Source organism: Sorex fumeus, unplaced genomic scaffold (assembly GCF_029834395.1).
Source record: "Sorex fumeus unplaced genomic scaffold, SorFum_2.1 ptg000037l, whole genome shotgun sequence".
Lineage (NCBI taxonomy): Eukaryota > Metazoa > Chordata > Mammalia > Eulipotyphla > Soricidae > Sorex > Sorex fumeus.
Genome location: NW_026606094.1, coordinates 9,721,873 through 9,749,416, shown reverse-complemented (window position 1 = coordinate 9,749,416; position 27,544 = coordinate 9,721,873). Strand labels below are relative to the sequence as shown.

Genomic DNA, 27,544 nt, shown 5'->3' with positions numbered 1-27,544 from the left:
TTTTATCCCAGCAGATACAAATTTCCAATGACATCATGGAAGAAACAAAACCAACACTGATAGTAAATAAATGACAACCAAAGAATGTTGACCCTTCAGAACTGCCCGTAGGGCATTATTCATGCTGAAAACCTATCTAATTTGGATTAAAAATAATGTTCCAGTCTTTGGAACAATGGAATGGATTCTTACCAAGTAAATATTATGTCAACAAAAAACACCCAAGCCAAAAATACCAGGTAGAACTCCAGAGACAAAGAACATTAAAAGGATATTCCACTATGTAAAATAACATTTTTTTGTGGTGTCAAGAGTGCTCAATCAGATAAGAGGCCCATCCCGAAAATTCTAGATTTCAAAAAATCTAGAAAAATATTAAAATGGTAAAGAACAAGTACGCAAATATGAAAGGGAAAAACTGAGTGTATAAGGAGAGTTTAAAGTTGCACAATGTGGTGAAGAGTTCCTACATACATGAACCTAATTCACAAAACACATCATTACCTTCATTACCTTAATACGGTCACCATATTTTACCATTGAGCAAATATACACAATGAGATTTAAGCAAGTAGCCCTGATAAAAAGGTTCCTATGTAGCAAAGTTGAGATGTATACTCAGATATATCTTGTATTTTTTCTTAAAATACTATTAGCCTGATAAAAACTGACTATACCTAGTGATACATTTTATTTATTATTTTTAATCTATAATGTTTTATTTATATTTAAAGGAAATTTATTTTTTATTTATAGGGAATGTTTTATTTATTTTTAAATGGGAAATTAATCCCATTAAAGGAAAAAATTAAAATCTTCTCACCATGACAAAATAGTGATACATTTTAAAAATAACTATTTTAAATTCTTAAAAAAATCTCTTCTTGGCCTGACACGCATAGTTTGCAGCAAGAAACTCAATTTGAACCCCGGTATGCCACTGTGCCCTCAGTACCATCAGGATTAATCAGCACAGAAAATAACCATTGAGCATCAAAGCATGTTGCACAAAATATCTCCCCCACCAATCATAACTTTCATTTCCAATATTTTCCTTTAAAATAATTATTATTGGGGTGGGGGGAAGGGCCGGCCCCACCCCCATCCCGTGAGGCCCCCCGTGTTCCATCACTGTCCAATGGTCTCCGGCGGATGGCGGCCACCGAGCTGCCTAGGGGGAGGAGGCGGAAGGACAGCACCCTTTCCCCCCTGGGGTGACCTACTGCATGGTTCGGACTCATTTCTGCCAAAAGCACTCCCCCAACACACACACACAACACACATCACACATCACACACACACACACACACACACACACACACACACACACCCTGCAGAGTCAGTTCTGTGGGCAGTTTCAGGTCTTATTTTCATTCTCTATGTGCTGACTTTGTTTTATCTGAAACATGATCTTCATTACTTATTTGTGTTTTTGTCCACACCAAGTGATGTTCAGGGGTTACTCCTAATTCTGCAATCAGGAATTACTTCTGGCAGTGGTCGTAAGGGATCATCTGAGATGCCAGGATCAAATTAAGTTTGGCCCACATACAAGGCAAGCACCTTACCCACTGTAATATCTCTCCAGTCCCTGGAACTTAATCTTCTTCTTACTCACTTTGATAAGTATAACAATCCCCAATTCCATCTAAGTTGTTACAAAAAGAAAAATTTCATCTTTATAATAGCTGAGTAGAATTCTACTATATATAATATACACACACCATAACATCTTTAGTAACACATCTGTCACTGTGAATTTAGGTTGTTTCCAGATGTTGGCAATGATAAATAGTACTGAAAGTAAAAATCTGGTTAACAACAATCTTTATGAATTAATGGCTATTTCTGGCTCTGTGTTGAGTTACCTGGAAGTGTTCAGGGGACCATATATAGTGCTAGGGACTGAATTGAGGTAGCTCATGTGAAAGACTGGTGCCTTATTATCTCTTCTCTTACCCCCTGAATTAATATTTGTGTGTTCCTGAGGTATATGTCAAGAAGTAGATTTTCTGGGTCACATGGAAATTATATATATGTTATATATTGTAACTGTCACTGTCCTCCCATTGTTCATCGATTTACTCGAGAGGGCCCAGTTATGTCTTCATTTTGAGATTTGCCATTACTGTTTGGCATATTGAATACATCACAGGGAGCTTGCCAGGCTTTGCCGTGCGGGCGAGATACTCTCGATAGCTTGCTGGGCTCTCCAAGAGGGGCAGAGGAATTGAACCCGGGTCAGTCAGGTCAGCCGCGTGCAAGGTAAACGCTCTACTGCTTAAATATATATTATGTATACATATTTACTTTTTGAGAAATTTCCATATTGTTTACTATAAAGACTGAGTCAGTTGTCAATAACACCAAGAGAGGAAGAGGGTTCCTTTTGTTAACTCTCCATCATCACTAGTTGTTTCCAGAATTTTTGGTTCTAGGAACATACATGGCTTACTCAGGGCTTACTCCTGACTCTGTGCTGAGGAATCACTCCTGTTAAACTTCAGAAACCACGTGGTTCCCTGCACTGCAGAATGAATTCCCCAGTTGGCTGTGTGCAAGGCAAATGCCCTTCCTGCAGTAATATCTCTCTGGCCCCAAGTTTCCAGACTTTTTGACAGTGTGTGAGATGTGATCTTGTTCTGATTTGCATTTCCCTGATAATAAGTGATGATGAGTACCTTTTCCATATGTGTTTAACCAGATATAGGTAACATATAGATATGCAAAAAAAACAAACAAACATATGTGTATATATGTACATATACATACTTCTCAGGAAGTATTTATTCATATCCTCTATTTTTTGACTGGAAGCATTTATTCATATCCTCTACTTTTTGACTAGAAGCATTTATTCGTATCCTCTATTTCTTGACTGGGTTGTTTTGTCTGCTGCTTAATCTATCTTGGATAATGTCTCCTTCTATATGGTATATGGTATATAAATAATTTCTCTCCTTTCAAGGGTGTCTATATTAGATATTATTTCTTTTGAAGAGCAGAAACTTTTTGTTTCATGTAGTTTCATTATTTTTCTTTTTTTTTTTTTTTGCTAATGGAGTTGAATCATTGAAAACACTTCTGAAGTCACATGTATTTATGAATGTACTTCACTGTTACAAAAGTCATTTTTGGAATTCTAGAACTTGACATTCAATGGTGAAAGAAAGCAAGCTTGTCAAGAATAAGGCAAGGCTTCCCACTCTTACCATTGTTCTTCAACAGAATACCAGAAATTCTAGGCAGAACAAGTAGGTAAGAAAAAATCTAGAAAGGAAGAAGAAAAATCCTTTCTTTGCAGATGACATAACTTCTATATAAAAAAATAAATACCTAAAGTCTCCACAAAATAACCATTAGAACAAATCAATTCAGTATAGTTACAGAATATAAAATCAACCTACCAAATATCAACTGCAGGTCTATACACTAAAAATTAATTCAATGAATGTATTTATAAAAGACATAAAGAAAATAAACCCATTGGTAGTATAGCTAAAATATTCTTATAAAAATATGGAAGGTAACATGCAAGAACTTGATAATAGTAATTGCTTCAAACATATAAGGACTGTACTACTGTAAAAGAAGGGAGACATCCACAAAATTGGCAACTATCTCCCAATCTGCCTATTGTATGTCATCCACAATCTGTTCACTCGAGTCATTCTGAATGGGATTGGCAGAACACTAGATGAAGGACAACCATGCGAGCAAGCCAGGTTCCAAAAAGGATTCAGCACCATCGACCATATCCACATGATAACCAAGCTCATTGAGGTTTCTAGGGAGTTCAAGATGCTGCTCTGTCTAACATTCACTGATTTAAATAAGGCCTTGGATTCTGTTGAGATGGAAGCGGTCATTGAAGCCCTAGCCAATCAGGGCATTCAAACTCAATACATCAGGATCCCCCGTGAGCTGTATTACGGATTCACTACCAGGATCTCACAATTCTACAAAGAAGTAATCATCGATGTCAAGAGAGGGGTTCAGCAGGGTGATACCATTTCACCAAAACTCTTCAGTGCCACCCTCGAGAACATCATGTGATGACTGAAATGGGAAGGAATAGGAGTGAAGATAGATGGGTGGCAACTACACCACCTCTGCTTTGCTGATGACATTGTTCTAATAACACCAAATATTAGCCAAGCAGCACAAATGCTGGCCGACTTCGACCGTGAGTATCGAAAGGTCAGACTACAGCTGAATCTCACAAAGACAATGTTTATGAGAAACAGCCTCGTTCCTGACGCTCCATTCTCTCTCAACAGAATGACCACTTCCGAATGCAACAGTTATGTGTACCTACGTCGAGAAGTCAACATGATGAATGACCTGGCACCCGAGCTGCGCAAGAGGAAGAAAGCGGCTTGGAACGCCTTCAAGAGCGTTGAAGAAATAGCTAAGAGGACGAAGAACCTCTGGCTCTGGGCACATCTCTTTGATTCTACTGTTCTTCCTGCATTAACATACGCCTCAGAGACCTGTGCCCAATGCAAACAGGTTGAGAACACTATTTGGGTTTTCCAAAGAGGAATTGAAAGAGCTATGCTTGGAGTATCATGTTTCACTCAAATGAGAGAAAGAATCCAGGGTTCCAACCTTCGTCGACGATCAAGAATCAGGGACGCTGTCTCATTTGCCAAGGCGTCAAAAATCAGATGCGCTGGACACGTAATGAGATATGGAAATGACTGCTGGAATAGAGCCGTTACTGACTGGATCCCACGGGACATCAAAAGACCGCGTGGCCACCCACCTACCAGATGGTCAGACTTCTTCATGAAGATCCTGAATGATTGGTTTGAGGATCTTCATGTTCCTAGAATGAACAGACGCCATTGGGCTACACTAGCATGCGACAGGGACAAATGGAGACGTTACTGGTGCGTGCTCAAGCAAATCGACGATTAATGGGAAGTCAAGTGATCAAGTGATCTAAAAATATGACCTTGTTTATCTTAATATATATATTTGCAATAAAAATTAAAAATAGAAGGTCTTGGGGCTGGACAGACAGTACAAGGGTTAAGGCATTTGTCATACACACTCTTCAGTGGCTGCAATCCTGGAATTGGTCAAATTCCTAGCACAACATGTGGCTCACTGAGCATTGCCAGGGGTCATTCCTGAGCACAGAGCCAGGAATATCTCTGAAGCACTATGGGGTCTAGTGCAATACCACCTCTTCAGTGCCAGTCTGAGCAGGTTCTGCCTCCTGTTCTAGTGGCATATAGTGGAAGAGTCTATTTTTATTACTCTACATAGAGAAAATTTTTTTTTATATATTTTTTTTATTAGTGAAACACCATGAGGTACAGTTGTAGATTTACAATTTTTTGTGCTTGGGTTTCGATTATACAATGATCAGATACCCATCCCTCCACCAGTGCCCATTTTCCACCACCATGGATAATATCCCCCCACCCCCATCCCCCCATCCCCCCCTGCCTCTGTGGCAGGGCAATCCCCTGTGTTCTCTCTCTCCGTTTGGGTGTTGTGGTCTGCAAAAGAGGCATTGAGTGGCAAACATGTTCAGTCCATAGTCTACTTTCGACATGCATCTCCCCTCCTGGGAGGATCCTCCAAACACCCTTTATTTGGTGCTTCCTGAGAAAATATTTTAATTAGACCATGGAGTACCAATGAGCATGTTATTGTGGTTATTGGTGCAAAACAGGAACCTGAAAAGGTAATGTACAGCCTATCTCTTCAAGGAACTTTCAGCTTATCTGAGCCATATGCTTGGGAAATTTAATTCAAGTAGGAACAGGGTCTGTGGGTGACATTATTAAACCAGTAGTACCGGAAAAGAGAAAATAGGTCAACTAGGATGCACCAGTGCAGGAGGGAATGAAGTGATGGAAGGTTTCTGGCAGTCTGGGCCATCTTCAAAATACCCCAGAGAAAGTTTAGCTGTGGACATGTACCATGGCAGAAAGCATGGCTTGCATTTTGTTTTTTTACCTCTTCCTTTCATCCCAACGTCTACCTTAAAAAACTTAATGGGAGGAGTATAGAAACAGGGCTAGGGACTCTGCCTTGTTTATGTGAGATCCTGAGTTCAAACCCCAGCACCTCCCCACCCCAATAAGAAAACACACCAGCAGACCAAACAAGCATGAAGCAAATAGCCTACAATACCCTTATCAGTAATACATTTGTTTTTCTGGGTAATCTAGAAAGAAAGAACTACTATGTTTTTCAAAATAAGCAAATTTTGAATGAAACTGGTCTAAAAATTTTAAACCCAATTTCATTAAATATGAAAACGAAAATCTGTGATTCCTACTAGATCCCTTTAAAAGAAGGATCAAGATGTATAAGAGTAGAAATAGAAAAGAAGTGTTACTTACACTCTGAAAAATTAATCCTATTCAAGCAATTGGTTATAGAAATTCAACAGAATGGTGATGACAACTCTAGGAGGTGGCTTTGGGGAAAACAAGTTGTAAGACACAGTTATTTACAAAGTCTTCTTCCATCAGAAACACTGGTAATTATAATCATATCAAGTCACTCCCAAGGCTCTCACTGATGTTTTCCACTAGAGCACTTGAGCCAGCATCTGGAAATTTAATCCATCACATTTTTTTAAAAAAATTCAGATGCCATTAATTACAAAGATCCTTAACTTGAAAAAAATTCTCATGAATGAAATTTATGCATTTGGCCAATGTTTGTCTCTTTTATGTTTCATTTTTTTTTTTCTGCACTACAAGTATCAGACTTAAAGAGCAATGCTGATTCTGGTAAATATTTATATAGGAAAATGCATTCTCAGATTAAAGATGGAAATGAGAAAAGATGGTATTCTTATGGTTTGCATTTCTCCTTGGGTTCATTAAAAATAGGCACACACACACTTCTGATGGATCATTTAAAAATATATTCTATCTCTAACTTGCAAGAGTAGCTGACTAATGAATTACACTTCAAAACTAATTTTGACATTACTAAATTAAAATGAAAATTAATGTTTTTTAAAAAGTATACTTAGCTTTTCCTTGATTTGCATGGAGCCCGTATTTAATCTCTCTCAAACACTTGCCCCAGCAGCTTGTCATTCTGATTAGCTTTCCATTTGTAGCTGCACTGTGATTTTCAATAGTTTGACAGATTATTACAATTCTGGTTCTGAAATTGAAGTCCCCAGAAATGGATACTGAAGACTGTATTTCCAATAATTTTCAAGGGTAGAAAAATGTTCTCTTCCAGTATCAGTAAATATGTTTCTCTAATGATATAGCACATCGATTTTTCATATTTTTTCTTGCCCATTTTATATTTTCAAAGGGAAGAATGAGCAAAACTTCAGCAATACAGCAATATGGGATAAAAAAGAAAGAGGGCATTAAAAAAACACAAAAACTGGTGTTGCTTATTATGATTTTTTTTATTATGGTAAGACTATTCAACATGAGAGACCTCTCCTCTTAACCAAAGTTCGGTGCTAATTGTTGGCAAAATGTTGTATGGCTGATCTCTGAGAACTTATCCTGCAGAGTTGACACTTTAGATATGTTGAATAGTAACTCCTAATTTCTCCACTCTCCAGCTCCATTAACACTTCCCCACCCCCGCCCCTCATCTTGAGGATGGGTCCTCCCAAGCAGTGACAGAAGACCTAGAGGCCACTGCTGGCTATACTTGGCCTGGCTCTGTGGAAAGAATGGGTCAAAGCTTAGGCCTAGTAATGTGCTGCTGAGGTTCACTTGCGATATCTTACTATATTCAAATGAAACTGAGTATTTTTTTTAAGTATACTTAGCTTTCCCTTGATTGGCCTAGAGCCCGTAATGTATAGAGGACCATGCAGTTCTGGGCATCAAACACTGGGTCCGCACATGCTAGGCATGTGTTCCAGATCCTGGAGCTATTTCCTGAGTCCCCTGGCTTTTAACAACCGATATCCTTGAATTTTCCCCTGCCCCCACCCCTGTATCAACATCTTTCTTATTTTCCATTAAGAATTATTGGCTTTTTTTGTTTTTAAGCACTTAAAAAATGTTCTTCAACTGTAATGGTCTGATGCTCTGGCCAGTAGGGCTTGGGACCAGCTTGGGACCATACCTCATGATGCCAAGGTATCTAATTCAGGGCTTTGAGTAATATCCTCAGCCCCAGGAAAATCAGTAGAGGGTTGGAGTGATGATACCGAGGGCAGGGTGCTTGACTTGCATGTGGCTGACCACAGGTTCTACCCCTGACACTTCATACAGCCCACTGAGCCCCACCATAAGTAAGCTCTGAGCACCATCAAGTGTGGCCCCCAAATCAAAATAAATAACAACAAAAAAAGGAAAAAAAGTAGAGCAAATATGTAACAACCAAAAAAGGAAAAAAAGTAGAGCAACAATGCTTCTGTATCTCATTCACAGAGAACAAAACTTTTCCTTGCTCAATAAGTGATAACAAAGTGATTATTTTAAAAATTCATATTTATCTATAAGTAACAATCAGTTTACCTATGCTTCCTTCCCTGCATTAAAAACAAAATTTAAAAACAAAATTAACAAATTTAATAAATTACCTTGCTAGACTTCTTCATAAATTAACCATCAGATCTTTATTAGATCTCAGGTTTAGTACTCTAAGTACCAACATTACCTGATGTTTCCACCTAATTGCTGGCAGAAAATCTGAACTACAGGAATAAAATGGGCAACTGCTAGAAATCTTGATTAAATAAATGGGAAATACGGACCAAATCAGGCCCTTTAATTAGTTTCAGACAGAAGGATGAATTGCTCTCCAACAAAGCACAAACTGTTGAAGCAATAAAATTTAGAAAACCTCTCTGAGGCATAATTCACTACAGTGCAGGAAGAGATGAAACTCTTTCCTATTGTGCTCGCTGAGTTCAAGGTAAAAGTAACCACACAGATGTGAACTGCTGGCCAGCATTCAGAATATATAGCTGAAAGATCCTCTGGTCAAGAAACAATGATAACTACAAATATTTTCATTTCCTTTTAATGTTAGCTCAGTTAATGGGGGGGCAGGCATCTACTTTCGATCAATTTCCTTGTGGTAAGAGTAATAACAACAACCAAAGTATTGAAACCTCACTGTAATATCTTTTTGTTTGGGGGCCTCACCCAGCAATGCTCAGGGCTTACTCCTGGCTCTGAGCTAAGGGATCACTCCTGGTGACAATTGGGGAAACACATGTGATGGTGGAAACCGAGCCCAGGTGGGTCATGTGCAAGGCAAGTGCACTATCCACTTTAGCCCCTTACTGTAATATCTTCCAACTTCCAAATACTTTAATTTGTTCAAATTATGCAGTTACAGGTTACCAGTTACAAGTGTCAGTATAACTGTTCATGTGAAGTTTCATTTGTTTCAGTGGCAATTCATGTAAGTCTCAAATAAGTGAAAGTTTTCCTAGAATTCATGCCACATGAATAAAGTCAGAAACAAAAGACTACACATTTACATGATTTTAGCCATATGGAATATCCAGAAAAAGTAAAATTACAGAACTAGAAAGCATGAGTGTTTTCCTGATGTTGACAGAGCAGAAATAAACTGTAAGTGGGCATGAGTGAACTTTCTAAAGTGCAGTGTTTTAAAACAGACTATATGAGTGGCATAAGTGTATAAATTTACTAAAAAATCATGAAAATTGCAGTGGTAAAATTTCATGCTGTATAAATTCCACCTCAATAACACTTTTTGATGATAAAATATTCTATAAAAAACAGAGTTTAAATTCCTAAAGTTCTGGGGATGTCTGCAACCAAATGTTGAAGTGTTAACCCATGATTCTGTGTTTGTTATTTGGAGGTACAGTCTTTGGGGAATGACTGGTTTGGAGTGAGGTCATGGGACTGCACTTCCATGTGATGGGTGATGAAGTGGAGGATAATGGGGGCAGATTCTGTCACTGTACTGGAACTCAGAAAGAAGGTTGCAATGAGTAATAGTTACTGATACGTTACCGGGGCAACTTAGAGTATGCAACCCAAGATCTCAAATCCAGAAATCAGAAATTCAGTTAAGGACCTGGGCTTATGAGACTTACCAATTACTGATTTTCTTCTCTGGGAGCCCCTTTAATCACTTAAATGGACACTTTAAATGAAGCTTACAAGACACTAGTGGCTCCCAGCCAAACCACTTTCCTCAGTATTTTCTACCTGGCAATCACATGCCTGCTTCTGACCCCAAATGGAGGTCCATTCTTCTTGACTGGTTGCCTGTGAACATGTATACATACATTTCTGGAGCAGTGCATGATATGCCCTATGATTTGACTTCCACTCTTTGTATATATTTAAACTACTCTAATCAAAATGACTGGGAGTTTTCACTTATCCAAATTTATAGAGTCTAGATGCTGACCTTGAGTGGGCAGCGTGTGCATACTCATCTGAGAGGTTATGAGCGATGAGTGTTTAATTTACTCAATAAGAGGTTCCCCAATAAAAAAAGGCAACCATTTCTAAAACAAGAAAAGAACCCGCCTAAGAACCGGATTGTATTGTCATCCTGCAGAAAACCTTCAGAACTATAAGGAAGTGTTTGCTTTTACTATCAAATCTATGTGCGTTTTATTGTGGCAGCTCAAACTTAAAAGTTGGGTGTTCTTTTAACTAATAGCCAATAATGTGTAGTCAACTACAAATGGGATGATTCATAGAGACTAGAAGAATTTTTTGAGATTTATGTTAGAAAACAACCACTGTCACAATGGAATTTCAAGACTGTTTCTGGTGAAGTCTCAGAGAAAAATGAGAAATATAGAGAATGCATCTAGCTCTTCAGAGCAGTGGTTTTTCAAGCTGTATTACACTTGCTGACCAGCAGAAGGCCATATGAAACCAACCTGTAGAGAGGATATAAACAAACAAAATATAGCAAGATAAAGATAATTTAAGCTTTTGTTTTGTTTTTGCTTTTTAGGTCACAACAAGCTGCAAGCTGGGCTTACTCATGGTTATGATCTCAGGGAGGACTTCTGAAGGATTTGGGGAACCATACGGGATGTCAAAGATCAAAACTGTGTCAGCCACATGCAGGACAAGAATATTACTGTACCATCTTTCCAGAATAAAAAAGAAATCTGAATAGATATAAAATAATTAAGTAAAGCTACTCATCATTGGACTTAACTGGTAATTTATCATTTACAAAAAAATTAATATCAATTCTTCCTTCCTATTTCTCAAAATAAAAATCGGCAACATTACATCCAAACTCCTTCCATGAAACCAATAAAAAAATCAGATATATACTACAAATTATCAGTGATAAAAATTTCTGAACAAAATACTAAAAACTTAAGTACAGATAAAAATATGATCCAGTACAAACTTAAAATTATACTATAATGCAAGTCTGAAAAATCATCCCCAAATCAAGTTATATACTGAAGACAGCAAAGAGGAAAAATAAGATCAATATGCAATCAACTGTCTTCTTATATTCTTGCAAAGAACAATCCAAAAATGAATTTAAGAAAATTATTCCAACTAAATTAGCATCAGAAATCATAAATAAAACACAAGGAATTTAATTTCAGAAATGCAAACTCATAAATTATATTTCAAGACCATTAAACACTGTTGCAAAAATCAAAGGTCTAAATCCATCACATGCTGATGAGTAGAAAGATTTAATATTGTTAAGATGGTAATACTCTCAAATTCACCCCAAATGCAATACAATCTCTAATGGAATTATAGCTAGAAATAATTGCAAAATCTTTGAAAACTGATTTACTAATATCAATGTGGAAAATAAGAATAGTTGATTCATGCTCATTATTTTTAAATTGTAATAACAAAGCACTGGCAGGCAAAATAATATGTTACTGGAATACGAGACACTGAACCATAAGCCAAAAAAAAGTAAATATTTTTGAGAAAAAATATTAAGAAAAATATTTTCTTCATCAAAAACATTAACTTTGGGGTTTTAAAAGACATTATCAAAAAAAGTTAAAAAGACAACTCACAAAATAGGAGAAAACATTTGCAAATAATATACGTGAAAAGGAGCAGAGTATGTAGAATATGTAGACAACTCTCATTGCTTAAAGGCCAAAAAAAATTTTTTAAATGAGCAAAAGGTTTGAATAGAATTTTTTAAAAATTATCTATTTAAAAGGCTAACACACAGAATTTGAATAGAGCTCTGTATCATTACTATTTAGGGAACTGAAAATGAAAATCCCAATAGGGCAACAGTTCACCATACTAAGAAGGCAATACATATCATACATAACCTACTTTACATATATCATATATATATATTTAGATATATATTTAACTAGACTGCGTGAGTGTTCGTGCAAGAGCGCCAGCTATCCTAAAGGAAACTTCGGAGGGAACCAGCTACTAGATGGTTTGATTAGTTTTCCCCCCCTATACCCAGGTCGGATGACCGATTTGCACATCAGGACCACTACGGATCTCCACCAGAGTTTCCTCTGGCTTTGCCCTGCCCAGGCATAGTTCAACATCTTTCGGGTCTTAACAGGGAGGGCGTTTGCCTTGCATGCAGCCAACATTTATACATAATTGTACATATATATATAATATATATGTGTGTGTGTGTGTATATATATATATATATATCTTCCTCTCCCCTTGTAAAGTTAGAACTTCTAACTAGAAACTTTTTAATCCTCAGGATTTCCACTTCACTGTCATAATGTAAATCAATTCTATTAGCCCCAAGAGTAAATCCAACCATCCTCAATTCCTACTTGATACCTACAAGTACTGGGGTATAAGATCAAAGAGAGGAGATCTCTGCCATTTCGCAAGGGGAAACAATACAACATAAACAACTGGGCCTTGTACAGCAGAGTCAAAAGTTTCAACTTGCTTCTTCTTAATCTCATGATCCTCTGTGTAAATCTCTCCTGTTACACTTAATCCTCTGTGTTCATTCCATAGACTGTGCCTGCCCTAAAGAAAATGAACATCTCTTGTTCTGTCTCTACTTTACAGGCCTAACCAAGATCATCAGCAGAGATTTCCTGATCCAAGCGGTCACATAGTGGTGTTGTGAGAAGGCAAACATCATAGGTGCTAAGAAATCCTGCAAGAAATTTTAAAGTTTAAACGGGGTGTGGCAGGGAGAGGATTTTTTTCTCTTAAGGGCTGAGTACTAAATGAAAGCCAGGCACGTACCATTTTTAATTCCTCAGGCCAGCCTCATTAGTTCTACTAGAGACGGTGATAATTTCCAAGTTAGAATCAGTTAAAGAAAATATCTTCCAAACATAAACTCATTCCAGGAATTTGAAACATGAAACCGCTGGCAAATGATAGCTCTATCATTTCTATGTCTTTATCTGCACAGTAATTAATCTGGTCTCGATTCCAAGCTTACTCACTGACATATTCCAAGTCACTGTGCAGAATCCTGCTTTTGTACCTCAACCTCACTACAGAGCGGAACTGTTTAGAAAGGTAAAGTTATAAGGTTACAATACCTAGAAGTTATACAGGAGGAAGCAATACCTTTCAAAACACGGCAAAATACATGCATTCCTTAAGAATTACATTTCTTTTGCCTTGTAATTATTTAGCTTCAGTTAGTATACTGAATTTTCTGTTTTTACTATACAGAGATTCTACAGCTCTAACTGTATTGTCCAGAAAGAGGCAAACTGATTCTAACACAATTGAGACACAGCTAGACTAGCAACATGAGAGTCAAACTATACAAGTCTACTATATAAATAGAGCACGTTTCTCTGCGAGGAAAAAAAAAAAGAACACTTTATTTCAATTAGCTTACTGTGGCCTTGAAGCTTCAGCCTGGTCTGTCTGTAGTTTTTCTCCTCCTTCTACTTCCATTGTACAGTAAACAATTCGATTTGGAGCAACTGACTTCAGACCTTGAACTTCCATTATGACAATCTAAAAATAGGGAAAAAAACGTAAATGATGCACCAAATTGAAAGCATCTCGGAATATCCAGGGACCATAGCATGAAGTACAACTGGAAAACCTAACTAATTATTTGGCAATACTGATAGTATATTTTCTTTATAACCCATATCTGTGCATCATAGGTATTATCAATTATGTTTTGAAGCTTGCATGGGAAGAAATGTATCCTACCAGATATTAACATATAGTTAAATTCTGAAGTGTATGGGGTGGATTGAGGAGGTCAATATGCTCTAGAGGAGGGTATGGTGATGGAACATTGTATTTATGAAGTCATATCATTAACAGTGCTACCAATAATGAAGTCTAAATTAAATGTTACAATAAAATGTAAGCCTTACTGAAATTTAAACTCTGACCCTTAATTACTGGGAGTCTGTATCATGATTAAAAACAAGAACTCAGTGAATGCAATAAATGAGTTACATGGTAAGTTGATATCACAAACTAAAATCTTCATTACTGGTAGACACTGTCACCATCAGACTGACTCAAAGATTAGAAATATGTGATACATTAAAATTTTCTACATTCATTCATTTTAAAATGATCATGAAAGGACTTTCTAAAGCAACTATTATAAAAATAATTATAAAAATAATTTAAATTTCTCTGTGATCATTGTGTATCTTTCCAAATGTTCCATAGAAAATACAATAGGACACTGAATATCTTTATAGAAACATGACAAAGAAAAGAATAATTTTTCCATTCAATATATTTGTATACTAATTTATAGAAGTACATAGGAAAAGAGTAGAAAGAATGTTGTATATCCATAACTAGGAGGGAAATGGAAACATTTTCTCAAGTGTGCTCTTCTTTGTACAAAATGCTGCCAATCTTAAAATATTTTAACCTAACATTTCCACTGGATAAACACATAGAATATTAATATAATTTTCCATAGCATTTTCCCCCTCAGGGCGAAAAGTTTTCTAAATTCTTAAAATCCAATTTATAAAATGTACTCAATAGCCTTCTTATACATGTAAAATCATTTTTCTACTATATTATGTTGTCTGGGTAGAAACAAGATACATAAAATTTGTGCTCCGTAGATGCTAAAATACCAACCAAAGTATAACTGTACAACATTTGTTGATTATACGTCATTAAAATTACCATTTTTTCAAAGGCTTGTGGTATAAATATGAAGGCCAATAGTCTCAAAGAAACAAACCATATTAAAAAAATGTTCTGGATCTGGAGAGATACAGGGGTAAGGCTCTTTCTATCACATTGCTGACCCCATTTTAATCCCCAGTGCCACAGATGGTTCACCAAGCATCACCAGAAGTAATGCCTGAATAGAGAGCCAGGAATAAGCCCCGAGTTCTGCAGGGTAAGATCTGAATACCTAAAAGCAAACAAACAAAAATACTAACCCCCCACCCAGCTCTATTCTTCCACTCTAGTACAATAGAAAGGTTGTTTGCAAATACAAAGGAATTTTGATTTTTATTATAAAAATATATATTTATATATCATATATTTATAAAATATATAACAAACAAATCATTTGGGTTAAATTCAGAACCATTTACTTCATTAACTGATGTATATGAAAATCTGAATAAAAATACTGAAGTCAAACTAAGATAATGAAGAATTTATAGAAAATAACGTCTTAATGCTGCTTTAACCGAAGAAGCTGCAGTGAAGTATCAAACAAGCAAAATAAACCAAGATTTTTAGTATTGTTAAAATGCATCAGAGTCTTATAAAAATGAAAACTTGTGTTGAAACAAATGAATTATTACCCCAGCCAAATATATATAAACTTTCCATCATAACTCTAATGCTCAATGACAACATTTCTGATGAGTCATATAAGCCATTTTGGACCATCAGAACTGTGTATAGAAGTTAAGTCCATGAAATTTGATCACATTGTTTCATGTTTGGGACTATGACTTTTAACCCTGCATCCCATTTTTACTTTTTATTTTGAGAGGGAGGTTTAAGCAATGTCTGGCTGTACTCAGGGGCTCTTCCAGCTTTGTGCTTAGAGGTCCCTGGGTAGTGCACTGGAGTCCATATTCAGTGTCCTGGATTAAACCAGTGTTGTCTGCAAGCAAGACATTGCTTCAACCCCTGTTCTCTCTGGCCCTTATATAATTATTTTTATTAGACAAACTGTGAGAAAGAAGAATGCATCAACCTGCTACTGTTTCTGCCTCTCTATTCTAAGCCACTATAAACTTCCTAAAACATACAATTTGTGAAGCAGCACTCAACTCTGTTCCTTAAAACAATATTCCCATCTGTGCAGGAACATTTTATCCTGCAGAACTGCCATTTCCAAAATTGTAACTTCTGCCATGAATCCAAACATATAAATAAAAGACAGTTCTTCACATCTGATTTCCAATAAAATAAAAACTTGCAAGCTAGTCTTGATCATAAAAGATAAACAATTCACTTGTGATACCAACTAACCTAGTTTTAGGTATCTGCTTCCACCAATTCCCAGCATACTCAGTAACAAAACTACAGAAGGATAAACCTGATCGACTCCAGTGCTATATCTCCTCTCCTCTGAATTTTTGTGACTGATAGGACAAGGATGAATCAAGGTTTTGTGAGTCCATAAACAGGAGGCAAATAAAAGCACAGAATTAGGATTAAATACAAATTCATAAATTTTAATGTATGAAATTATAAATATGCTTCTGAAAAATGCATTGTCCACTGAGCATGGCATTTGGGTATATACACATTATGATATTGTGAGAAACGAAGTTGGCAGTAGGGTGAATTTGGGGACACATACACCTAGAGGGTGAGGAAGTCACAGAGTCTGCTGTCCTCAAATTAACAAGGATGCTGTACTCATGCCACTGACACAATTCCCTTAAGAAGATAGACTCATAACTTAATAAGTGAACATTTGCTTTCTGAGACTTACTTAAACATTTAATTTTAACATGCCATCAGAGGGCTGAGTGTTTTCTGGCTCACTTATCTCTTGGTTTGTTATTCTTTCTGAAGACTTAATGAGTGGAGAGACCTAAAATTAATCTTCTTTGGCTCACTGCTGCGTTTTTGATGCCATCAAAGTCGCTAATTCAATAAGTATTCATGGATAGAATCAACTGTGTGTCGGGCACCATATGATGCTCTTGTGATTACTCACTAAAAATGAGAGATGACACGAGAAACAAACTTTAGCTTTCTATAGTTTATACTCTAGGGAACATAAACCTCAGATAAAAAAATGTACATTTTAAATTAGATGTTGGTTATCAGAGATATGGCTAACGTTGAACTTGGTAAGGAAATACAACATATGAGAGAAGGGAAGAGTGGGGAGCATTTGTAAATGGAAGAGGAAACGTAAGCCATTTTTCAAATATGCACTTAGTCTTTTATACTTGGGTTTCCATTCTTAGTAGACTCCTTTATCTAATGGACCAACACTAAGCCTGACTGATACTCTGACCCTGAAATTGGATTAACTGCTTGCTTTAAAAGTGTCCTTGGGCTGAAACCTTGGCTATTAGAAGGAAAGCTTAAATAAAGAACTAGGGAGAATGATTTGCTCAGCTATGCTAACACACAGGTTTTGGAGCTAGAAGGGTCCTAGACTATTCTTTCAGGAATCCTAAAGACAGATGATGTGTAGTCTGGACTTAATGTGATTTCCTTTTAGTACTGGACACATAACTCCTATTTAAATATAGTGGGTACCAGGGAGTAGATCAGCACTATGCTATGATAGGAAAGCATCTTAAGTAGAGGAGCATTAGAGGACATCAAAATAATTATGCAGATATGAAAGCTTTTTACAGCATGAAAAATAATATTTTAACTCACTTCTAACACAATTTTATTATTAGCAGTCTTGTATTACATACCGGCAAGATAGCAAAGATGGACAATTCATACTTTGACTCAAACACAATTCATACTTTGACTCAAATAAACATCATTTTCAAATATATATAGGAACAGTCATCAGAACCTTATTGTTCACAATTGTTTATGATTTTAAATGAAAAGGATGTGGCCATGGAGAACGCACAGAGGATGGGTAGGCATGTTTTTCACAAAGGAATTGGAGTCCCCATAGCTGGAAGCCTGCCTCATGAGTGGAGGGGAGAAGGCAGATGGAATAGGAAGGGATCACTAAGAAAATGAGGAATAGAGGAATTGGTCAGGAGGAGAGATGTGTGCCAAAAGTAGATAAAGGAGAAAGCATGATAACCTCTCATTATCTGCACTGCAAACCAAAAAGTAGAGAGAGTATGGGGAATATTGTCTGCCATGGAGGCAGGGGGAGGGTGGGGAAGAGGGGTATACTGGGGAGATTGGTGGTGGGGAATGTGCACTGGTGGAGGAATGGGTGTTAGATCATTGTGTGATTGTAACCCAAACATAAAAGCTTGTAACTTTCTCACAGTGATTCAATAAAACTAAACAACAACAACAACAACAAAAAGGAATTGGAGTTCAATCCCTGGTAACACATGGTCCCCCCAGCAGCACAAAAAAACAACCACTAAACACCATATCAGGACTAGACTCTGACCCTCCTGTACTGCTGTGTGTAGCCCCCAAACCAAAATGGAAAAAATAATTAACAAAAAGAATTGCTTTCAGTCCTAAAGAGACAGAGTGTTTATAGAGATGATAGATTTATAGATTATAATTTCCTTTATAAATTTCCATCATGAATGAATTTAAATGTGAAAATCACATGTACACAATAACTTTATATACAAATTTAAATGTGAAAATCTTGTTAGAAAAAGTTACACTGTAAAAAAAATAATTAAATATGGGCATACAAATCTGAGGGAAAAGAAAAGAGGAGGAGCTAGAGATAGCACCTGCTGATGTGATCCCAAATCATCTTCCCAAAACAAAAGAAAATAAAACGGAAGTTGGCATTTCAAATGCTTAGAACTCTAAATACTGCTCATGTGTGTGTTGTGTGTGTGCATGTAAATATATGTGTGTGTGATTAGTCATTATATTGAGATAGAATAAGAAGAAATGAAACCATTTAAAGCATCAACAGGTAGCTTTATTAAGTCCGTATCAATAGCTGGTTTCTAGTTATTTGTATAAAAGAGATGGAATTTTGAAGTTTTGGTGAACAAACTGTTAAAAGCATGAAATTTGTTCCTGTTCTTTTTAATATTACTTACAATGGAATGAAATATTTAGAAAGAATTTTCTTTATTTTATCTACATGCACCCAGTACTGTATAGCTGGTTTAAGTGATCTGAATACACTTAGAAATATGATCCCATAGGTGAAGAAGAAAACTAAGGTAAATCAAGTTTGAAAGGAGTTCCCAAATTCAAGAGAATTCTATTATATGTGTAAAATCTATTTGCATCCAACCATGTTTCTGAGCTTATTTTTTCAGTAACTTTAGAGTAGCCTAGTTGACAAAGAGAGTTGTCTGAAAATTTTTATTATTTTATTATAGAATCTTAATAGTACTGGTATGTTGAAAGGTTAATTTGCATTAATTTTCATTCACAAACTGTCTCACAAATGAAGAAAATCTTAACTTCTTTAAAATCCATTACACTGTTTACATTTGAAATGGTACCATGAAAAATGGAGAAATTACTCGGTAGATTCATTTGTGCTGGCAGAGGTCAGCATGGAATAAAGTTTACTTACCTCTAAGGTGAATGACAGGACTACATCAGACTTGGACAGCTGAATCTCATTCTCGTCTCCCATGTCCAAAAATGCTGAGTTCTGGGAACGTTTTAATTTTTGCAATTTAAACTCTGGACCACCTTTTGAGACTGGAAGACTTTCCAAATTGGCCATTAGCAAATTCACTGAAGACCGCAACTCTTCGATATACATACTTTCCATTTCTTTTGCTATGAATTTCGGAAATCTTCTTTCCTTGAAAACAAATTTTAAAATAACAATATTACACAAGTTATATTCCAACATTACCATAAAATATCAGGCTATCTTTGACTGTTTAAGAAACTGTGACATTTTGCTTAATAATAAAACTGACATTTTCATCACTAAGTTTTATAACTCTCAAGTTGCAACTTATTTTGATTTTATCTTAAGGTACTTTATAAGTAGATTATAATATAGATTATTATGTACACAATAACTTTATATAAAAATTCAGATGAATTATTTTTAAATTATTTTAAGAAATTGTGAATATAACAATAAGATGTTTTATTGTATAAATGATAAATTAATTTAATGTATGGAGTACATAGAATCACAATTAGCTGTGAAGCACTTGAGAGAAATAGTCTAAACTGAAAGTATTACTTACCTGCTGCTATATCTGTTAGAGAACAAACACTTAACAAAGATGAACCTTACTGGAGGATGCTTTTTTAAAAAATTTAGCAGCCAAATTAAAAGTAATTTCTAGAGTTGGTTCATTTTCACTTGACAAAAATATGCAATATTCAGGTTCCTTTAGCCATAAATTCAGTTTTTTAGTAAAGATTCAGAAACATGCAATTTAAAGGACAGCTAATAGTAAAAGATGTACGAAAGTTAACAATATCAATTTTGCAGATGCTTTTTTCTTTCTGATTACATCGACCATGCTGTTCAACCCTATCCCTTGCAATCAGATTACTGCCTCTTTCACTCTAAGGCACAAATATTGATATTTCAATAGATGCTGAGAAATACTGCCAAATTGTTCTTTGAGAAAATTATACATATCTGTCTTCCTACAAACAGCAATGAGGTTGCCTCACTTTCTCGGCCGTTTCTTAATCTTTGACATTGTGGAAGTTAGTTCTTCTCCCTGGAAGTTGGAGGGTTAACAGCTTTGTGTTAGCAAGTGAAGTGCAATCTCCCAAGTACTATACAAACTCCCTTTTAGGGAAAAACACACAAGCAGAGGGAAAGCATAGGAAGCAGACACCTTTCTAAACATTGTCCAACTCCCTCTTAAAATTGATGCCTTCATGAGTGCTTCCTGGTACCATTTAAAACAGAACCTATGGAAACACTTCTCGAAGATGATGGGGACCACCCAGAAAGCTCTTCTGAGCCTGCATTTCCTCTCCGACTCCTGGGAAGGCAAGAAAACCTGGTTCGACCTCCTAAACCATTCCTAGAGCCTCAGGCCACCTGTTTTCCCTTACAACCAATATAATCATCATGCAAACATCTAAGAATCACTTAATCACTTAACTTCCCATTAGTCGTCGATTTGCTCGAGCGGGCGCCAGTAACGTCTCCATTTGTCCCTGTCGTGCTAGTGTAGCCCAATGGCATCTGTTCGTTCTGGGAACATGAAGAGCCTCAAATCGATCGTTCATGATCTTCACGAAGAAGTCTGACCATCTGGTAGGTGGGCGGCCACGCAGTCTTTTGGCATCCCGTGGAATCCAGTCAGTAACAGCTCTAGTCCAGCGGTCGTCTTTAAATCTCATTATGTGACCAGCCCATCTGATTTTTGACACCTTGGCAAATGAGACAGCGTCCCTGATTCTTGATCGTCGACAGATGTCGGAACTCCGGATTTTTTCTCTCATTTGAGTGAAACGTGATATTCCAAGCATAGCTCTTTCTATTCTTCTTTGGGAGACCCGAATAGCGTTCTCATCCTGTTTGCGGAGGGCCCAGGTCTCTGAGGCATATGTTAATGCAGGAAGAACAGTGGAATCAAAGAGATGTGCCCAGAGGCGGAGGTTCTTCGCCCTCTTAGCTATTTCTTCAACGTTCTTGAAGGCATTCCAAGCCGCTCTCTTCCTCCTGCGCAGCTTGGGTGCCAGGTCATTTGTCATGTTGACTTCTCGACCTAGGTACACATAGCTGTTGCATTCGGAGATGGTTGTTCCATTGAGAGAGCAAATGGGGCATCAGGAACGAGGCTGTTTCTCATAAACATTGTCTTTGTAAGATTCAGCTGTAGTCCTACCTTTCCACACTCACGGTCAAAGTCGGCCAGCATTTGTGCCGCTTGGCTGATGTTTGGTGTTATTAAAACAATGTCATCAGCAAAGCAGAGGTGGTGTAATTGCCGACCATCTATCTTCACTCCCATTCCTTCCCATTCCAGTCGTCCATGATGTTCTCGAGGGTGGCACTGAAGTGTTTCGGTGAAATGGTATCACGCTGTCGAACCCCTCTCTTGACATCAACGATCACTTCTTTGTAGAATGGTGAGATCCTGGTAGTGAATCCGCAATACAGCTCACAGAGGATTCTGATGTATTGGGCTTGAATGCCCTGATTGGCTAGGGCTTCAATGACTGCTTTCGTCTCAACAGAATCAAAGGCCTTCTTTAAATCAGTGAACATTAAACAGAGCGGCATCTTAAACTCCCGAGAAACCTCAATGAGTTTGGTTATTGTGTGGATAGGGTCGATGGTGCTAAATCCTTTGCGGAACCCGGCTTGCTGGCATGGTTGTCCTTCATCTAGTGTTCTGCCAATCCTATTTAGGATGACTCGAGTGAACAACTTGTAGATGACAGACAATAGGCAGATAGGGCGATAGTGGCCAATGTCATGGATGTCTCCCTTCTTGAACAGTAGTATGGTCCTGCTGGTTTTCCATTAGGATGGAACCTTGCATTCAGACAGGTAGCGAGTGAAGAGCCAAGCCAGTGTATTGATGAGTACTGATGGCAGGTTCTTCAGGTGTTCAGGTCTGACCTTGTCTGGGCCGGGTGCTGTTTGTTTCTTTACCAACGAAATGGCGTGTCGGATTTCGGAAGGGAGAACATTGGGAAGGACATATCCATCCTGCGGAATTTGGTATGTCGGCAAGTGGACATGGCTATCAAAGAGATTTGAGTAGAAGTCATGGATAATCTTCTCCATTGCCGTTCTGGAGGATATGATGGATCCATCAGGACGTCGGAGGGCGGTCATCTTGGTCTTGTAGTTGGCGAAGGACAGGCGGGCGTAACGAATACTTTTCCCAGCTTCTGCCGCATCTACCAGTACTTCTGCTCTTCTCTCTTTGAGGTCTTCCTTGATCGCATCTCTGCACTGCTTTGTGAGCTCGGACCTTAGCTTGCGGTTGCCTGAGGCATGCGCCAAACCACGCTGGCAAATTAGCTCAAGAGTTTTCAAAGACAGGCGTGTTTTTGTGGCTATCTCTCTCTTGGCGTTCCTTGCACATTCATGGAGGTGCTGAACCAGTCGATCGTATTCCTCGTCAATGTTGTCAACAATGGCATCTTCCCATGTTGCCGCAATAGTGCCAAAGAGTTCCCAGTTGGTGGTCGTTCTGGGAGTTCTCTTTTTGAACTTTGCAGCCCTTTCTCCCCGCTCTGTGAAGTAGAATTTTGCACGAAGGAGACGGTGGTCCGATCCCATTAGAAATTTTGGGACAACAGATACATCAGTCAGGCAAAATCGTCGATTGAATATGATGTGGTCTATTGCATTGTGGAATCGTCCACCAGGAGACTCCCATGTCCAACGTTTAGATTCTGTCTTCTGGAACTGTGAGTTACCATGGATGGTCTTGGTCGACATGATGAACTCAGACAGTCTCTCACCCTGTTCATTCCATTCTAGGCCATGGGTCCCGATGTGAAGTTCTTCAGCTGATCTTCTTGGTCCTATCTTGGCATTAAAATCACCCACGATGATCTTGTAGAAGGTGTGGTCTTCTTTATAGAACTTCTCCAGCTCCATGTAGAACTTCTCAATTTCTCTTTCATCATAATGAGATGTTGGTGCGTAGACAACGAAGATAGAGACTGCAGGCAGTGAGCCACATCTATTCAAATGTAAACGTCCAATTCGCGTTGTTAGGCATTCGAATGAATCAATGCTCTTGGCCAAGTTTGTGTTGACAAGAACACTGACGCCTCCGACACCTCTTTTATCGCATGTTCTGAGGAACAATTCTCCTCCAGTGTCGAAAACGACATGGTGAGATTCGTGCCTTCTTGTATCGGTCAGACCAATGATGTCGTACTTGATCATTCGCGCTTGTACCATCAGGTCCTCGATGGATGCATCTGATGCTAGCGTACGTGCATTGAAAGTACAGACGATCATTTTTGTCTTCCTTCATTGTGGCAGCCTAGGTCGGCCTTGAGAGTTTGTCGGCCTCTCCTTTCTCATCCTTCTCAGTGCTGCCATGTCGGTGAAGCCTTCAGGGTCAGGTGAATGAGACCAGTTGTAGTTACTGGTTTTGGCATATCGAATACACAGCAGATAGCTTGCCAGGCTCTTCCGTGCGGGCGGAATACTCTCGGTAGCTTGCCAGTCTTTCCGAGAGGGATAGAGGCTTTTGGGGCGACCTCTAATCACCCTTGTAGGTGTTACCATATTTGAACCCTATCAAATATGGTACAACAATCTAAGAATAAGTTACATGAATATTAAGTAAAGAGAGAGTATGGGGAATATTGTCTGCCATGGAGGCAGGGGGAGGGCAGGAAAGGGGGAGGGGGAGGTATACCGGGGATATAGGTGATGGGGAATGTGCACTGGTGGAGGGATGTGTGTTTGATCATTGTGTGATTGTAATCCAAACATGAAAGCTTGTAACTATCTCACGGTGATTCAATAAAATAAAAAATAAAGTTACATGAATATTGAAGGCACATACCTAACTTTTCAAGATGAAATATCTATATTCTTAATGAAATTTCCCAAGGAAGATTTTTTTGGGCAAACTTCATAAACCTTTTATTAATTTTGATAATTTGGTTATAGATTTTAGTTTTTTCTGTTGATAACAATGCTGTCTGAAAAGAATATTTTCCCCTTACAAACATTTAAAAAAATTTTTTTTCACCATTAGATACAGTTACAGACTTACAAACTTGCATGAACATTCGGTCATACATTGTCCAAGTACCCATCCCTCCACCGTGCCCATTCTCCACCACCAATGTTTCCAGTATCCTTCCCACCATCAACCCTTCCTGCCCTCCACTCTGCCTCTGTGGCAGGCACATTTCCTCTTAGTCTCTCTTCTTCTGGGTGTTACAGTTTGCGATACAGGTACTAAGCGGCCATCTTGTTTGGTCCATAGTCTACTTTCAGCATGCATCGACCATTCCAAACAAGTCCTCCAACCATCATTTATGTAGTGGTCCCTTCTCTATCTCAGCTGCCTTTTCCCCCAGCACATTAGATCAGCTTCCAAGCCATAAAGCAATACTCCTGGCCCTTATCTCTACTATCCTTAGGTGTTAATCTCTTATTATGTTACTTTATATTCCACAAATGAGTGCAGTCCTTTTATGTCTGTCCCTCTCTTTCTGACTTATTTCACTAAGCATAATACTCTCCATGTCTATCCACTTGCATGCAAATTTCATGATTTCATCTTTCCAAGGAAGAATTTCTTTAAAAAAAAGTATTTGTTTAGAGGCCACACTCAGCTGTGCTCAGGGCTTACTCTTGGGTCTCTGTCAGAGATCATTGTTGATGATGCTCTGGGAACTATATGCAGTGCTGGGGCTCAAACTCGGGTGAGCTGTGTAAAAGGCAAGAGTCTCATCTGTTAAGAGTATCTCTCCAGCCCCCAAGGAAGATCCTTAAAGATCACTGTCACAACATTGAACAATCTGAGGCAACACTTTTACAACACCAGTCTTCTCATCTGAAAGTAGAACATTCTATGTTGTATAACTGGAATCTGAGAATGTCAAGAATTTTATGGGTAATAATGTTCTCTGATCCAAAATAGTAATCAACCAAAATGTACCAAATACAAGTGTGCTCTGTTTTTGACCGAGGAGAAATTCCACTTGGGAAACACACAGGACTACCTGGTTCTAAAATACTTGGTATCATCTGGAAAAAGAAAGGTTTAGAATTATCTTAAAATATATACCCTTCCCCAACAAAAACAGAAATGGAAAGCCATAAGAAAAAGATTTTTTATGTTGTGGACTAAATAAGCAGTTTTAAAAGGTGCTCAAACTTAGAAATATGTCCAAAAAATAAAATCGAGAGGCAGAACCTTTCAACGTCATGTGACACTGAAGACCAGGATCAGCTGTGGCAATTATTTGGGTCAACGTATTGTTTGCTATTGATTAAAGATCCCAGAAAGTGATCACGTGTTACCTTCTAGAATTTTCTCTGGAAAAATTATGCAAATCAGAGCTGGAGTGATAGCACGGCGGGTAGGACGTTTGCCTTCCAAGTGGCCGACCCGGGTTCAATTCCCAGCATCCCATATGGTCCCCTGAGCACCTCCAATGGTAATTCCTGAGTGCAGAGCCAGTAGTAACCCCTGTGCATCACCAGGTGTGACCCAAAATAACAATAATAAAAATGATGCAAATCATGTGTGTTTGTAAGACAATCCACCGATTATCATTTATATTCTTATTAAAAAACCACATTTAAAAAGATCTAATATATTGCTAACCACAATGACCCCCCCAAAAAAATTGGGGAGTGAGAGAAGGAATTGGCGAGAGAGAGAAAGAGAGAAGCTCCTGCCATAAAGGCAGGTGGGGGCGGGGGTGGTGGTGATGGGAGGGAACCTTGAGGACACTGGTGCTGAGAAAAGTACACTGATGGAGGGATGGGTGTTGAAATACTGTATGACTGAAACACAATCATGAACAGTGTAGTAGGATCTATCTCACAGTAATTCAATAAAAAGTTTAAAAGAATATATGAAGCTTAAGTTCACCTAAAATTGTCTAACTTGACTCTAGTTTTGAAATCTAGTTTGAATTATTATGCATTGAATTACATCTGCATTATTTATTCATTTTATGTTGTCCAAATCATATTATTATGGCCAGAAATTGCATTTTAGAAATGTAAAAGACAAATATGTTGCAGGTTTGCAAGTATACATGTACCATTTTTTCTTCAAAATTTCAAGGAGTTATAATATATGTGTGTCTGTGTGTGTATAAATGTTTGAGTAAATCTATGTATATACTCATACACATACATTTGGAGCCTGAGATAATTTAGGGGTTAAGGTGCTCACCTTGCATATATATAACTGACTTGGTTTAATATAAAATTAACATGGTCCCCCCAAGCACCACATGTGTTATCCCCAAGCACAAGGAAGAATGTAGCACCTGAGAATCTCTGGGTATCTCAATCCCCCACCTCTTCCCCCAGAATCTAGTTCTGGGCATCCAAGTGGCCGAGCACATGTGTGCCAGCTTGGCGGATGGCCCTCTAGTAAAAACATATCTTTCTTTAGCTTCAATTAAAAACACTCTCCATTCTCATTTTTCTCAAGAAGAAACTGGCAGAAATCACTGAAGTTTACTCTTCTCAAACTTTGGAAACAGTACAATAAATTTTTATCTTTTAAAGAAGCACACATTTAACTGATTTGCCTTTGCGGTTTACTGACAGTATATTGACTTCATTTTGAGCTGTCTCTTTTTCGGAAACAGAATGAACTGTACATAAGTTTATGACAATTTTGGTGGAGTGGCACACCTAGCTGTGCTCAGAGCTTATTCCTGGCTCTGAGTTCAGGAATCACTCCTAACTCGTATGATCATGCATCGTGCTGGGGAATCAGACAAGAGTTTGCCACCTCAAATCAAAGTGCCTTAATTCCTCTATCTCCCTGGTACTGATTAAATACTCTTAAATAACAGCCTAGTCAGAAATAAGGTTATTCTTTAGTTTTTCTGTGAGAGCGATAGCACAGGGGTAGGGTGTTTGCCTTGCACGC

General features: G+C 37.9%; 1 protein-coding gene across 8 annotated transcripts in view; it reads right to left on the bottom strand.

Annotated features, from left to right (window-relative positions):
- The window catches only part of CADPS2 (calcium dependent secretion activator 2), a 546,904-nt gene that overhangs the window by 280,980 nt on the left and 238,380 nt on the right, over positions 1-27,544 (bottom strand). For all 8 annotated transcript variants that reach the window (XM_056118152.1, XM_056118156.1, XM_056118154.1 and 5 more), the window contains exons 5-6: positions 19,570-19,806; positions 13,771-13,892 (exon numbers count right to left, since the gene is read on the bottom strand). In XM_056118152.1, coding sequence (XP_055974127.1) covers positions 13,771-13,892; positions 19,570-19,806 — 359 coding nt within the window. The remainder of the gene's footprint in view (positions 1-13,770; positions 13,893-19,569; positions 19,807-27,544) is intronic.